The sequence below is a fragment of the Bidens hawaiensis genome, unplaced genomic scaffold (genome assembly GCF_021521415.1).
Source record: "Bidens hawaiensis isolate Kalapana, Puna unplaced genomic scaffold, B.hawaiensis_p1.1 tig00038653_1, whole genome shotgun sequence".
NCBI classification, from domain to species: Eukaryota; Viridiplantae; Streptophyta; class Magnoliopsida; order Asterales; family Asteraceae; genus Bidens; species Bidens hawaiensis.
Window position 1 is genome coordinate 38118 of NW_027505571.1, and position 14906 is coordinate 53023.

Here is a 14906-nt window from a genome sequence, read left to right on the forward strand (position 1 = left end):
TTATAGTACTTTTGCATTTGTCGTTTGTAATTCTCTTCACGCACTGCGGCTAAATCTCTGCGTTCCTCGGTTAGCATAAGATCCAACCATCTTTCCGCATCATTGTCTTCTGGCTGACTCAAGACCCTTGGTGAGGGTAGACCAATTTCGACTGGGACCATGGCTTCCGTGCCATAAGTGAGGCTGAACGGGGTTTCCCCCGTACTGGCCTTCTTCAGCGTTCTGTTTGCCCAAAGGACATGCGGAAGCTCGTCTACCCAGCCGGATCTGTGTTTCAAAAGTCTTTTCTTGATGCCTTCGACGATGCTCTTGTTTGCTCTCTCCACCTCACCATTACCTTGCGGGTGTGCCACTGAGGTAAATGTGTGGGTGATTTGAAGTTCTTTCAGCCACTGTTGTAGCTTCTTGTCAGCAAAGTTGGTGCCGTTATCGCTCACCAAATTCTGTGGAAGTCCAAAACGACAAATTATAAATTCCCAAATAAATTTTTTGATATGCTTTGCGGTTGTTTGGGCTAACGGTTTTGCTTCTATCCACTTGGTGAAGTAGTCGATGGCTACCACTAGGAACTGAACATTTCCTGCTGCTGTAGGAAATGGGCCTGTTACATCGATGGCCCACTTCTGAAATGGCCACGAAGAAGTGACTGGAACCAGTTCGTTTTTTGGGCGATGCGTGTTAGGTGCGTAAAGCTGGCAAGACCTGCATTTTCTGATGTATGCCAGTGCATCCGTATGCATCCCCGGCCAAAAGTATCCCGCGTTGTTTAGCTTGGCTACAACAGCGCGGGGGCCTGCGTGTACCCCACAGATGCCTTCGTGTACTTCCCTTAGGAGGTAGTCGGCATCTTGGTTGTCCACGCATCTCAAGAGTGGGCCAAGAAAGTTACGTCTGTAAAGGATGTCATTGACGAGTTGATAATTCAGTGCTTTACAGCGTAGTTTTCTTGCCTGTGTTTTTGACTCTGGTAGTATTCCTGCTGCAAGGTAATTTATTATTGGTGTCATCCATGTGTCTGTATTGTTCTGGATGACACAAATTTCCTTGTGCGGGACTGATGGTGCTTCGAGGAGTTCAATGCGGATGTCCTTTCCCAAGTGGGTGAAGGCTAGTGATGCAAGCTTGCTTAACGCATCCGCAGATTTGTTTTCGCTGCGCTTGACGTGTATGACTTTACAATCACTAAAATCACGCATAAGGGTTTTTGCCTGGGCGAGGTACAGGGCCATGGTGTCATTCACAGCCGTGTATGTTCCATTTATTTGGTTGGCCACCAGCATGGAATCCACGTGGGCTTCTAAGTTTTTCACTCCCATCTTACACGCAATTCTCAAACCGGCCAAGAATGCTTCATATTCGGCTTCGTTATTCGTACTTGGAAAGTCCAGCCGAATAGCGTAAGTATATTCTTGGCCTGCTGGGTTGGTTAATTTTAACCCTGCGCCTGAACCCTCGTTACTGGCTGCTCCATCAGTGTAGAGTCGCCAGACATCATTGACGTCCTGTGCTGGGGAGGGTTGAGCCTCCTCCTGGCACTCTTTTTCCCGCGAAACGGGGACTTCTGCAATAAAATCGGCCAAGACCTGGCCTTTTATGGCTGGTCTTGGCTTGTACTTAATTGCATATTCTCCCAATTCAATTGCCCATTTGGCTAGACGTCCCGATAATTCGGGTTTGCCTAGAACATTTGAGAGTTTGAAGTTGGTGAGAATGGTGATTGGGTGGCCCTGGAAATATCGTCTTAACCTGCGTGAAGCGTGTATAAGTGCTAAGACCAATTTTTCGAGGGTAGAGTACCGGGTTTCTACGTCTGTTAGTACACGGCTAACATAATAGATTGGCATCTGGATGCCCTTTCGTTCTACTAGCAAGACTGCCCCGGTTGCTCTATCTGTTGCGGAAAGGTATAGGATTAACTCCTCTCCCGCTTGTGGTGCTGTAAGCGTTGGAAGTTCGATCAGGCGTGACCGAATCTCCTGAAAAGCTGCTTCCGCTTCTGGTGTCCAGCGGAAGTGCGTTTTCTTCAGGCAGTTTCTCAGTGTTGACACGAAAGGAAACGACTTATCCGCATGGTTTGCCAAGAAGCGATTAAGTGCGACTAGTCGCCCATTCAGTGTCTGAGCCTGTTTGATGGTGGTAGGTGATTCCATTTTAACAATGGCTTCGACCTTTTCAGGGTTCGCTCTAAAGCCATCTTTAGTAACAATGACTCCCAAGAACTTCCCTTCTTCCATCCCAAATGAACACTTGCTCGGGTTGAGCTTCATGTTTATCTTTCGGAGCGTGTTGAAAGTTTCTTCAATGTCTTTCAACATCGCCTCAGGCTCGAGGCTTTTGATGACCAAATCATCCATATAGACTTCCAAGTTTCTCCCGATTTGGGCATGAAACTCTTTGTCCATTAGTCGTTGGTACGTGGACCCTGCATTCTTAAGTCCGAATGGCATCATTTTATAACAAAATGTACCATCGGGCGTCCGAAATGCGGTTTTGTCCTGGTCATCAATGGCCATGTGGATTTGGTGGTACCCCTTATACGCATCCAAGAAGCATTTAAGGCGAAATGGCGCCAACGAATCCACTTTGAGATCAATTTCTGGTAACGGATAACAATCTTTGGGGCATGCTTTGTTCAAATCTTTGAAATCTATGCACATGCGCCATTGTTTGTCATTCTTCGGTACCATTACGGGATTTGCAACCCATGTTTGATATCTACTAACGCGTACGATGCCTGCGTCAAGGAGTTCCTTGACTTGGGTTCTACACGCGTTAGTTTGTTCAGGCCCCATTACCCTGCGCTTTTGTACGATTGGCGTAACAGCCGGATCGCATTTGAGCTTATGCTCCGCCTTACTTCGGGGTACACCAGTCATGTCAGCTGGTGTCCACGCAAAGATGTCAGCGTTTTTCTGCAGTAAGCGCTTGAGTAAGGTGCGGGTGGGATCAACAATTGTTGGTCCAATGGTAACGGCCTGGTCGGGGTATTTGCCATTGAAGGCCCATTTTTCCGGTTCAGTGATGGTTGGTTTAGCCTTCTTCGGTTTGGGTTTAGATGAGACAGATGCAATGCATACCTGGGGAATGCCAGAGATCATTGCTACACCCTCAGCTGTTGGCCATCCCATCATGCCGTGGACTGAAGATACCACGGCGTTGAATCTTGCCATCCCATCTCTTCCGAATAGGATGTCGTATGTGTGGTGTGGCTTTTTCATCACGACAAAATCCACGTCTTCTGTGCGTGAATGATTCCCATCAGTAAGAGTAACGGGGAAAGATAGGATACCCAGGGGTGTTTCTGTACTGCCATCAAACCCTTCCATTGAAGCGTAGACCGTTTCCAGGCGTTCCTTGTCTTCATCATCCAGCTTATCAAAGAACTGCCTGTACATCACTGTCGACGATGCGCCGTTGTCAGCAAGAGTGCGGGAGGTGATGTAGTGCCCCATCTGGCTTCTGATGACGATGGGGCCTTCTTTGTTGGGGCCTCCTGGCACTCGCGGGAAGCGCACCTCAGCTTCCTTCCACGCGCATGGTTCTATCACCTGTCTTTTTCTTCCTCTGACCTTGCCATGAACCATGTTGATGCTGATGTCGACGGGCTTTCGTCCGTTACCTCTGTACCGGTTGTCATTCCTTCCTCCCTTCCTGATCGATGCCACGAGATGTGCAAGCCTTCCATCCTTAACAAATGTTTCAATAATATCCTTCAAGGATGTGCACTCTTCAGTACCATGACCCTTTGTCCCGTGGAAATCACAGGATTTGCTTTGATCCGCATTAGGTTTCTGCCGGATCGATGGGGCTTTGGGCCATGGCAATTTTTCCGTGGCAAATATCTCCGTGACGCTCTTTGTGAGTGGCGTCCACCGGTGTTTTCGATTTGAAGGGTGTGTGTTGTCCCTTCCGCCAACAAGAGGGCGAGAGCTGGATGAGGTGTCAAAGTTTACCCTTGACTGCCAAATACCTAGCCTCCTCTTTTTGTTCTGCCGGGCGATCCGGACATTGTTCTCTCTTGTCCTCTGCGTGTAGAGGTGCGTACTCTGGGGAAGGTCCCTTCCCAGTTGCTTTTCCGTCTCGGCAAAGCGCTTTGCCGCCGTCATGATGGCATCCCATGTGGATGGCATGCCATCCTTACCCGTCAACGTGCGGATGAGTTCTGGGTATTCGGCGCCTTGGATGAAGGCGGCGCGAACCAGATCCTCACTTATGTTGCCGAGACTAAGCTTTTTAGAGTTGAAGCGAGTGATGAAGTCTAGTAAAGATTCATCCTCCTCTCTCACGCAGTTGAGGATCGTCCACTGCTCTTCAGTGTACTTCCTCTGTTGGCTGAAGTGCTGGCTGAACTTGTTCTGAAAGTCCGCCCAGTCATATATGTGGTGGATCGGTAAACGATCGAACCATGCCCTGGCTGCTCCGACCAGAGTCATCTGGAACATGTAGCACCACGTGGGTTCCGTCCAGTTGCTGACGGTAGCCCCCGCAATGAACCTGTTCAGATGGTCGTCTGGGTCGGATAGACCATCATAAGTGCCAATGTTTGACATTTGTTTGGCACTTCTCGGGGCGATTGCCTCCGCAATGTCTCTTGCGAATTTTGACCTTCCTGCATTTGTGGCAGTGGGTCTAAAGGTTTTGGAGAAGTCACGCGGGTTTCTCTCCGTGATTGGTTTAAAAGCTTCCCCAAAATTCCTTTTTGGTTGGACGTCTGTGTCCTTACGCTTCCCTTTCGCCTTATGGCGAGGGTTCGCGTCGGTATCAGACTCCAACTCGTCTTCTGAGTACTCGCAGTCACTGCTCATATTTATGTATTAAACAGAAAAATCTAATTTAACTAAAAAAATATATAAAATGTTGCAAGTTCTTTGGTACGATTTCAGATACGTAATTGCCTAATGCCGCTTGTTTTATGCCGAACCGAAAACCAAATGTGTAACTCTGTTTGGTTTTTAACGATTTTAATTTTGTTTAACCATTTTTTAAACCGATTATTTGAACACTTCTTCAATCAAATCTATATATATGAACATATACACATTTGATGAGACACTCGAAACTCCCCGGAAACAAACACCAGTATCACATCCTCAAACTAATCAGTGATTCAAAACATCTTTCTAGCAATGTTATGATTTCTTTGGACACACTCGTCTTTTGATCCGGGAAAAGTCCTCACCTAAAGTCAACGTCCGTGAACACTTGCTCGTCCGAAGACACGGCAGTGCAGTAAGATAAAACCCGTTCATTTCAAGGATCCAACTAGTGAACACGTCTAGTCTTCCATCATCACACTGGTGTCTCTAAAACTAAATGATATGAGCAAGAATCAAACCTGGATCATATGGAACATCATATCTCTTTTTTACCACTTCACCACCTGACAATTCATTAATAAATATAATTTTAATATATCCATCTTATGGTGATGCTGTAATTAAAATCAAAAGGGCCAATAGTACCAAGTCAACAATATATATTTTATAACGTTTGTAAAATAAATAGCATCACGTGTTATTCTGTAAATGTGTGTGGGAGTAGATAGATCATAGGTGACAACTTTTATATCTTATTTTGTTGGTAGGTAACTAGATGCAAAGCTTTTCGTTTTAACCTATTCATCGTGATAAGTAGCTCTATTTATTTCTGTCCCATAGGTTTTAGGTTTGATTTTTTACCTGTTAATTCAAATGATGGGTTCGTTGGATTAGCGTTGCTACTTGGATTTTTGGTTGAAAAAGTGGATAACCTAGAAATAGGGGATAGTCCAGCATTTTTTACATTTCTTTCTTTTGATTTATTTATTTTTGGGGAAATTTTTTCGTAGATTACGTAGATTTATGGTTTGATTTAATCATTTTTTTATTCTGTTTATTCTGATTGTATCTACATATCCTTTTTCTACCTAGTTGATGGCTAACAAACAAACAAAAACATAATTTTTTTTTTGTTATGCGTCTGAGAGAGACTAGTTAAAGTGTCATATCATTGTTACGTAGATAATAAATTTTAATATATGCGTTTTAATAAACGCGTTATAGTTATTAAATAAACATAAAAAATATGATTGGCTTAAATGAGATAGACCCCATCTTTTTTAGTCATCTAAGACGCTATCGTGATCAATAGGGAAGAAGAAAATGGCATTGGCGCCTCCGAAGGTAGATGGCATTATGGCACCCCCTTTCTTGATGATCCACAACAATCTAATTGAAACCTGAGTCGTTTTACGATTAGAGATTTTATAAAGTGATTTAGTAGAATAGTAGATAAACTTTATGTGAGGTATTATCTGATTTTAATATGCGTATTTAATTTTTTTTGTTAAGAATTAAATATATAATACTTAAAAGTTAAATCACAAACGGATATATGTATATATATAGGGATGAATCTTTCAAGAAGTGATTTTATAGCAAGAAGTACAAGAAGTTAATCATAACCATTGATGATGATTGATCTATGGTCTACAATCAAAATGGTAATAGTGTAATTATTAGTTTCAACATCTTAAAAGAAATTAATGGAGTTTCAAACAAAAAGGGTATTTTGGTATTTTGCTTTGTAGAAGCTTACATTTGTAACTTACATTTCATTATTACACTCCAAAATTTTAACTACATCATTTCTCAAATAAAATATTCTAATAATTTAAGTTTGCAAGAAGTTATTACAACCTACAAAAAAAATCATATAATCTATATTACCATAACTTTTATCAAATAAATTTATGGGTTTCACCATACGTTTTCTAATTTATACAAGTTAAGTTCATAAAAAAACGTTGACCAACAATATATTAAAGTTATATTATTTAGGAATTAATTAGTTCACAGTTAATTAATTTACTAATTAATATCATAATTTAAAAATGATTATGTTAAAAGTTACATTATCTATTTTGTTAGTGTATGTGGTATTTCAAATTGTGTATGTGTATTTTTTTCGTGTGTAGATTCATTTATGCACTATGTAGGTTCATACATTTATTATATTTGTGGTATTTTGAATTGTGTAAGTGTAATTTTTATCGTGTAGGTTCATTTATGTAATATGTAAGTTCATATATGTACCATGTAGGTGGTATTTTGAATAGTGTAGTTCTAATTTTTATCGTATGTATGCTCTTTTATGTACTTTGTAGGTTCATATATGTACCGCATATGTGGTTTTCTTGAATTATGTATGTGTATCTTTTATCACGTGTAGGTTCATTATATATGTACTGTGTATGTGATACTTTGAATTGTGTATGTGTAATTTTTTTATCGTGTGTTAGTTCATTTACGTATTGTGTAGGTGGTATTTTGAAGTGTATATCTATAATTTATATAAAAATTTTGAAATTAAAAATAAAATAAAAAAAGATGTAGATTTGTTTGTTGATAAACTATAAATAAGATGTAAATAGGTTTATGTGTAGAATATGCTGTATGACGTGTTGCTTAATGTGTAGGATATGTTATATGATGTGTAGGATATTAGTTTATCTACATAAAATTAGTTTTGTCCACACTACATTAGACATGTCAACGCTATATTATTTATGACCACACAACATTAAAAATGTGCATACACTACATTAGATATGTTCACACTACACTACACTAATTGTAACTACACTACACTAATTATAACTACACAACACATTACATAGCTACATCTACATTACTTATAAAATAATAATAATAATAATAATAATAATAACATTAATTAGTCATTTACAGAATAAAATGATTTTAGATCAAATAGATTACGATGGTTCAAATTTTATATGAAATAAAAAATAATAATAATAGTTTGTAACTTACCATTTGCTAGTAACTTATCTTCAATTATTAAACCATTAATGAGTATGAGTTACAAAATAAAATACTTTATGTTTCACTAATATACCCTTGCATATAAATAATCAAAATATAAAAAAGAAATTATGTGATTGGTTAGAATCTCTTATCGCGCTTCTCGCAATAAGAAACACTTCTGAAATGAACCTAATCATATATATATATATATGAGAAGTATAGTTTGAAAAACCCTTCTGAGTTGAGAAAACCCGTGAAAACCCTATGTAACATCGTTTTTTTTTGTTACATGTAATATATGTTGTTACATTTAATACAAAACATCGAAAACATAAAAAAAATGTTTTGCTATTTTTTTAATATTTTTTTAGTAATTTTTATATATGTTTTCAGGAGAGAGAAAATGTAAATAAACTTTTACATTTTTTATTAACTTTAATTGTGAACCACAAGATTTAATTTTTAATTAAAAACATGTAGTTGAGAATGAGTTTTTGAGTTTTCACAACTCAAATGGGTTTTTATTCTAACTTACTATATATATATATATATATATATATATATATATATATATATATATATTATAACTAATAAAAGAAAAAAAAAAGAACTAACTTGATTGTTCTTGACTTTGTTTCTTCCATCTTTAACTTGTTTATTCTTGCAATAAAATGCCACTTTAGTGTTCTGCATACCATTCAATGAGAATTTATTGGATTTAATTATCCTTCAATAGAACGAAACTAATGTTCTTTTTAACATCTAAACCGAATTTTAGCCAACAAAATTTGAATTTTGATATTATTTATTTAACCAAAAAAAATTAAAAAATTCATTAAGATTCTCGGGTAAAAAAGTGTAGTCAATTTCAAAATGCAAACAATTATATGCTACTAATTATAAAAGAAAAAAACAAACAAACAAACCAATTTTAATTAAAGAATTACAAATATATATCTAGAGAAAAAGTTTTGCTATTTAATCGGTGAGAAGATACTAGTGCGAGTTAGAAGTTGGTCACTGCTCTTCACTGTTGCGTGAAGATCTCCATAACATCGACTTGGAAGCCACTCTCTAACGCTACCTCCACATCAGTTCCAATGCCAATTAATTCATGAGGTGATCTCTTCCTCTTGTTGCCTCCGTCTAAGTTAGAGATCCCCACACTCGTGGCCTTCTTCTTGATATTCGTTATATCGTTATCTGAAAGATGAGAAAGAAATAAAAAATTGACACATTAAGAAAAAAAAGGTTCTAATTATGTATACTATCCTCATTTTCTTTTTATTTATTCTCTGTAACTATAAGACACCACTTTATTAAATCTAAATATTATAATCTTATATATTGAATTTATAAAATTATGAATTATATGCTATAACTACAAAATGTAAATCATTATTTATTATATGATAAAAAAAAACAATATGATTCTTTATATTATATGACATATATAATAATAAAAATATAAAAGAGAAGCTTCCCCTTTTTCTTTCTTATTTGGTCTACAAATGAAGCATTGAAGCAAATATTTAATAACAAAACTTTTATTATTTTTTATTTCCAACAAACTGTAGATGCACAATGTCAATTGTCAAACACTCCAATTTATTTACTAACTAAAAAAATATTAATTAATTATTAATATTATTAATAAATATGTCAACCCAGAGAGAGAAACTGAAGATCTTTTATAGATCTGCCTTGTGTTCTTGTGAGCTTTCAAGCCCCTTATTCATAAATACATTCACAAGTTCTTCAATGCACAAACTTTCTTTCTTTAACTTTTAACACATAAAAATGTCAGCTTTATATACTTAGAGTGATAGTGAGATATATAGAGATACAATGTTCAAGTCTGCTAGATGGAGGAGTGACAAGAACAAGATCAAAGCTGTGTTCAAGTTGCAGTTTCATGCAACTCAGGTGAGTATATGGAGGATATCATTTGTCCCCAAAATAGTGCTTATAAGGTGTTATGAAACGAGTAATAGAGGAATTTAGAGGTGTGCACAGTTCGGTTTTGGGTTAAAATTAAACCGAAAACCGAAACTTGGGTTGGTTTCGGTTTTGTCATTTGAGTTTGAAAATTTTGGCCGAAATAATGAATTTTGGGCTAGATTGTTTTGTTATTAATAACTAATTTGTTGTTATATATTTGTGCTGAAATATTTGAGTTACATTCTTAAAAAGTGCTTAAATAAAAAAAATGCAAATCTGGAAATTCTGTTTGGTTTTTTCTTTTTTTTAGTACATGCAAAACCAAAGTTAGGTTTTTACAAAAATATAAAACCAACCCGTAGGTTTTTGTGTCAGTTTGAATTGTATAGGGGTGTGCACGATTCACTTTGGGTCGGTTTTGGGTTAAAGTTAAACCGAAAACCGAAACTCGAGTTTGGAAATTGGCAAAACCGAAACTTGGGTTAGTTTCGGTTTTGCCATTTGAGTTTGAAAATAAAGCCCCGAATAATGAATTTAGGCCTAAATCAGTTTGTTAATTAATGACTAACTGATTGTTGTACATTTGTGATAATATTTGATTTACATATTTATTACATTTTTATAAACTCCTTAGTAAAAAATAAACAATGAAAATCTGGAAATTCGGTTAGGTTTTTTCTTTTTTTAGTACATGCAAAACCAAAGTTCGGTTTTTACAAAAATATTAAACCAAACTGTTGGTTTTTGTTTCAGTTCGATTTAATATGTATTAGTAGGCATTCTCCTTCTAAGAGTAACTAATTTATATAATTAATTTTTCATATTATTTCCAAAAAAGAAAAAAATGTAATTTTTTCACTATAGGTGCTAATTTTTCACTAGGTCAAGATCTTTAGATATGTTAATGTACAAAGTACAAACCATAATAATGTAATATGATTATTGTTTTTGTATATGAAGTTAGCTGCAATTGGAGGAGATGCATTAACAATAGCTGTGATACCTAGTGATGCTGGTAAGCCAACTGCAAGATTAGAGAAAACAAAAGTTAAAGATGGAAGTTGTTACTGGGAAAAACCACATTTTGAAACTGCGAAACTCACACAAGATCACAAAACTGGAAAGATCAACGAGAAAATATATCGGTTTATTGTAGCAACGGTATGAATTGTGTTCATGCTTCCTAATCAAGAATCTTGAATATTCTTGATTGGATATTAGTTATAATGTTATGCATTAATTTTTTATTTTATTTATTTATTTATTTTTTTGCAGGGTACTTCGGTTTTCGGAGTTGTTGGCGAAACGTCACTTGATTTTTCGAAGTATAGTGAGGCTGCAAAGGCTGCTTCTCTTTCTCTGCCTCTCAAGTATGCAAAATCCTCAAGTGTATTGCATGTGAGTCCTTTTATCATTTTGTTAATATTTGTCGGTGGATTGTTCGTTTAATCGTTCATGTTTAACGGTTGTATATGTTTGTTTAACGCTAAACTAGGTATCAATTCAACGAGTGCAAGATCAAAGGTAAACATGGATTTTAAATTTTAATCATTTCATGATGTCGTTTAACATATAACCGTAAAACTGTTACAGTGAGGTTAATGAAAGTGAAAATGTGGATGAAGATAATAAGGTTCATTTAAGTAATGGTGATATAGAAGAAGTAAGCCTCATATCACCCTACTAAATTTTAATATTTAGAAAAATTATGTTATGTGTGATTATATCTTTAAACAGGATCACGTGGTGTCAACCGATAACATTAGCAGAGATCATGGTGCATCGAGTGTATCCGACATCACACTTTCAGGTTCCGATAGCAGCTCGGGACTCGATACACCATGGGAACCCGAATGTAAGAGCACTAAACGGGATTGGTTAGATGGTTCAGTTCATGAGTTAAGTACAGATGAAGAGGGGTCTCCAGATGGTGTCATAAAAAAACTCAAGGGCGAATTAGTCATTTTAGCTCGGCAGACTGAGGTATCGGAGATGGAGATTCAAACCCTTCGGAAACAGATTGTTAAAGAGAGCAAAAGAAGTCAGGATCTTTCAAAAGAAGTGGTTGCACTTAAGGAAGAGTGTGAAAAGATGAAAGTAAAAGTCAATAGTAAGTTGTTGACCGAGGGAGGGGATTCGTTGGCTCTCGTGGACGAGCTGAGACAGGAACTGAATTATGAAAAGGATTTGAATTCCAATCTCCGGTTACAGCTTCAGAAAACACAAGAGTCAAACGCGGAGTTGATTCTTGCGGTTCGGGACTTAGAAGAGATGCTCGAGTCAAGGTCAACGTCAAAGTCAAAATGTCAAGAAGTCAACGCTAAACCCGAGAGCGATGACGAAGATCAAAAGGCGTTAGAAGACATAGTTAAACAACATACTGGCATGAAAGATGCATATCTACAAGAGCAAAAGATAATCGATCTTTATAACGAAATAGAATTATACAAACGAGACAAAGACGAGCTTGAAACGCAAATGGAGCATATCGCTCTAGATTACGAGATTTTAAAGCAGGAAAACCATGACCTGTCTTACAAACTGGAACAAAGTCAACTTCAGGGACAGTTAAAGATGCAATATGAATGTTCGACATCTTACGCCACTGTAAACGAGCTCGAATCCAAGATTGAAAACTTACACAACGAGCTCAAATCAAAATGTAGTTCAATTCAAGAAATGGAAACACAAGTCAAGAATTTGGAAGAAGAGTTAAGTAAACAAGCCGAGAGGTTTGAGGTGGATACGGAAGATTTAATCCGTGCTAAAGTCGAGCAAGAACAACGAGCTATTCAAGCGGAGGAGACTTTAAGAAAAGTCAAACTTCAAAATGCTAGTACAGCTGGCAAACTTCAAGAAGAGTTCAGAAAGTTATCGATACAAATGACATCGGCTTTTCGTGGAAACGAAAACGCAGCTATGAAAGCGATGGATGAAGCCGTTCAACTCAGGATAGAGAAAAAACACCTTGAAGAGATACTCAAGAAAGTCAAACAAGAGTTTGACCATCTCGGGAGCCAATACGAAGACAAAGTGGCTGATCTTTCAAACCAGGTTGAAAACTTATCACAAGAGTTAACACATCAAAAAGCAAGTTACAATGCCATGATAGAGGATCTTGATGGTGAATTAAGCGAGCGTGAAACCGAGATTCGTTTAGTGAAGGTGGAACTCGAGAGTTTAGAGAACGAGTTTAGGGATTTGAAAAAGGTTAAAAGTGAGAAAGATAATGAAGTTGAGAGGCTGCAAATAGAGATAGAGAGGCTAAAGTCAAGATGTAATGACATGAAACAGTTTTGTAAGGAGAACGAGTTAGAGAACGAAAATTTGAAAAAACAGTCTTTTCAGTTAAAAGGTGACCTCAAGAAGAAAGATGAAGCTATTGTTAGTATTGAGAAAAGGGTCAAGGAAGGAAGCAAAACAATGCCAAGAAATAAAAATAATAATAATAATAATAATAATAATAATAATAATAATAGTAATAAAACTGCCACTGTTTCTCGCAGCCCGAAAGAGGTCAACGGTATGAAAGACAAAGTCAAACTGCTTGAGGTGCATTTTCTAACTCATGTCTCACAATTTTTATTCCATTGTTATATTAGTGTAATAATTACTACATTAGTTATAGTTATAAAAGATATTATTACAATAACAATATAAATCGATTTAGGGGTTGTATGCATTAAAAAAAGTAGACTTTAGATGACTTTCAACCCTGTTTGACTGATTTGACCCGCACCCATTTTTAGCTTTTCTTTATTTTAATGTAGAAGCAACTTCAAATCAAGCTGTGAACCCGTTCATAAGTAAGCGGGTTGAAATTGTGTATACTTTGGCTAATTTTGAAATTTTGTTATAACCAGAATCAAATAAATCTCAAGGAAATAGCATTAGAGCGCGCTGAAGCTTTATTTTTGGAGAAAGAAAAAGATCTTAAGCGTAAAATTGAAGACTTGGAGAGACGAGTAGCGGTTCTTGATCAAAACATTGAGAATCCACAGGTAACCTTTTAATGGGTCGGCTCGGTTTTGGGCTAAAACTGAACCAAAAACCGAAATGTTGGTTTTTGAGTTTTTGGTTTGGATTCTGTTTGGTTTCGGTTTTGCCTTTTGGACTTGAAGATTTTGGGCCGAAAAAGAAAGTTGGCCAATAATAACGAATTTGGGCCAAAATTTTCTTGTCACTTAAAAACTAATTGATTATTATACATTTGGGTTAAAATATTTAAGTTAAACGTAAATTATTCTAAATTACTTAAAATTTAAAATAAAAATTAAAATCTATAAGTTCGGTTTGGAAGCCTCTTTTTTGTTTCAGTTCGGTTATTTCAGTTTGGATTTTTCGGTTTTTTCAGTTTCGGATCGGTTTATTTCGCTTTCATGCACACCCCTAGTTTATGATAAAAGTTTCAAAATATTGATTTTTTTTCAAATGCAAATGCCTGCAACTATCTTTATACGACACGAATGATTAATCATCTTCAATCACAGGTATCTACAGCTCAAAATCCAAGCCCTGCCATTGAACTAGACGGAGATGAACAAACGTTTAAGGCGCCACCAGACGTAACGGAACTATTAAATAAAAACAAGTGCATGGAAGTAGAATTAAAGGAGATGCAAGAAAGATATTCAGAAATAAGCCTAAAGTTTGCAGAAGTAGAAGGTGAAAGACAACAACTTGTAATGAGTCTTAGAAACCTCAAGAATGCAAAGTTGATGGTACAAAGATAATTGGCATCATGCTAAATAATAAAAATAATAATATGTAAATTGGTATAAATGGTTTTTTACCCTGCAGATTAAGATTAGCATGCTAAGAGTCTCAATAATTATAAGTCTTTTTTTTTTTAACATTAGATTGTTTAAGGGTGTGTTGTTGTACTTCGTGCTTGAAAAGTGGTATGCTCTTGAATCTTGATTGAGTACAAGTTGATATAAAAAGGCATGGAGCTAAAAAGCCTGTGAAAGTTGCAATAATACCTTGCTTGTTTGATAAGGCTGCAGTTGCAAGCTTGTAATTGTCCTTCACTTTGTAAAGGGTATTTTAGTGATATGTGTTTGTTTTTCTTTATTATTATTATTTTTGAACTTTAGAAGTTTGTAAAACTAGGTTCAGTAACAATGTGAAATGACTTTTTTTGTTTCTCTCTACATTATC

The 14906-nt window shown here is 36.5% G+C and overlaps 1 protein-coding gene across 1 annotated transcript; it reads left to right on the forward strand.

The window, feature by feature from the left end:
* Positions 1–9555: 9555 nt before the first annotated feature.
* Positions 9556–14546, forward strand: LOC143614017 (uncharacterized). The gene is made up of 8 exons (XM_077087573.1): positions 9556–9731; positions 10707–10907; positions 11022–11144; positions 11242–11270; positions 11340–11409; positions 11484–13298; positions 13610–13747; positions 14237–14546. The coding sequence occupies exons 1-8, from the start codon at positions 9654–9656 to the stop codon at positions 14477–14479; spliced, it is 2697 nt and encodes an 898-aa protein (XP_076943688.1). The 5' UTR covers positions 9556–9653; the 3' UTR covers positions 14480–14546.
* Positions 14547–14906: the final 360 nt, after the last annotated feature.

What these genes read in the sequence shown, in the direction of transcription:
- LOC143614017 (XM_077087573.1), top strand. Translation starts at nt 9,654, where the DNA reads ATGTTCAAGTCTGCTAGATGGAGGAGTGACAAGAACAAGATCAAAGCT. An exon ending in CAACGAGTGCAAGATCAAAG is followed by an intron (nt 11,271 to 11,339) that starts GTAAACATGGAT and finishes AAACTGTTACAG; the next exon opens with TGAGGTTAATGAAAGTGAAA. An exon ending in ACAAAGTCAAACTGCTTGAG is followed by an intron (nt 13,299 to 13,609) that starts GTGCATTTTCTA and finishes TGTTATAACCAG; the next exon opens with AATCAAATAAATCTCAAGGA.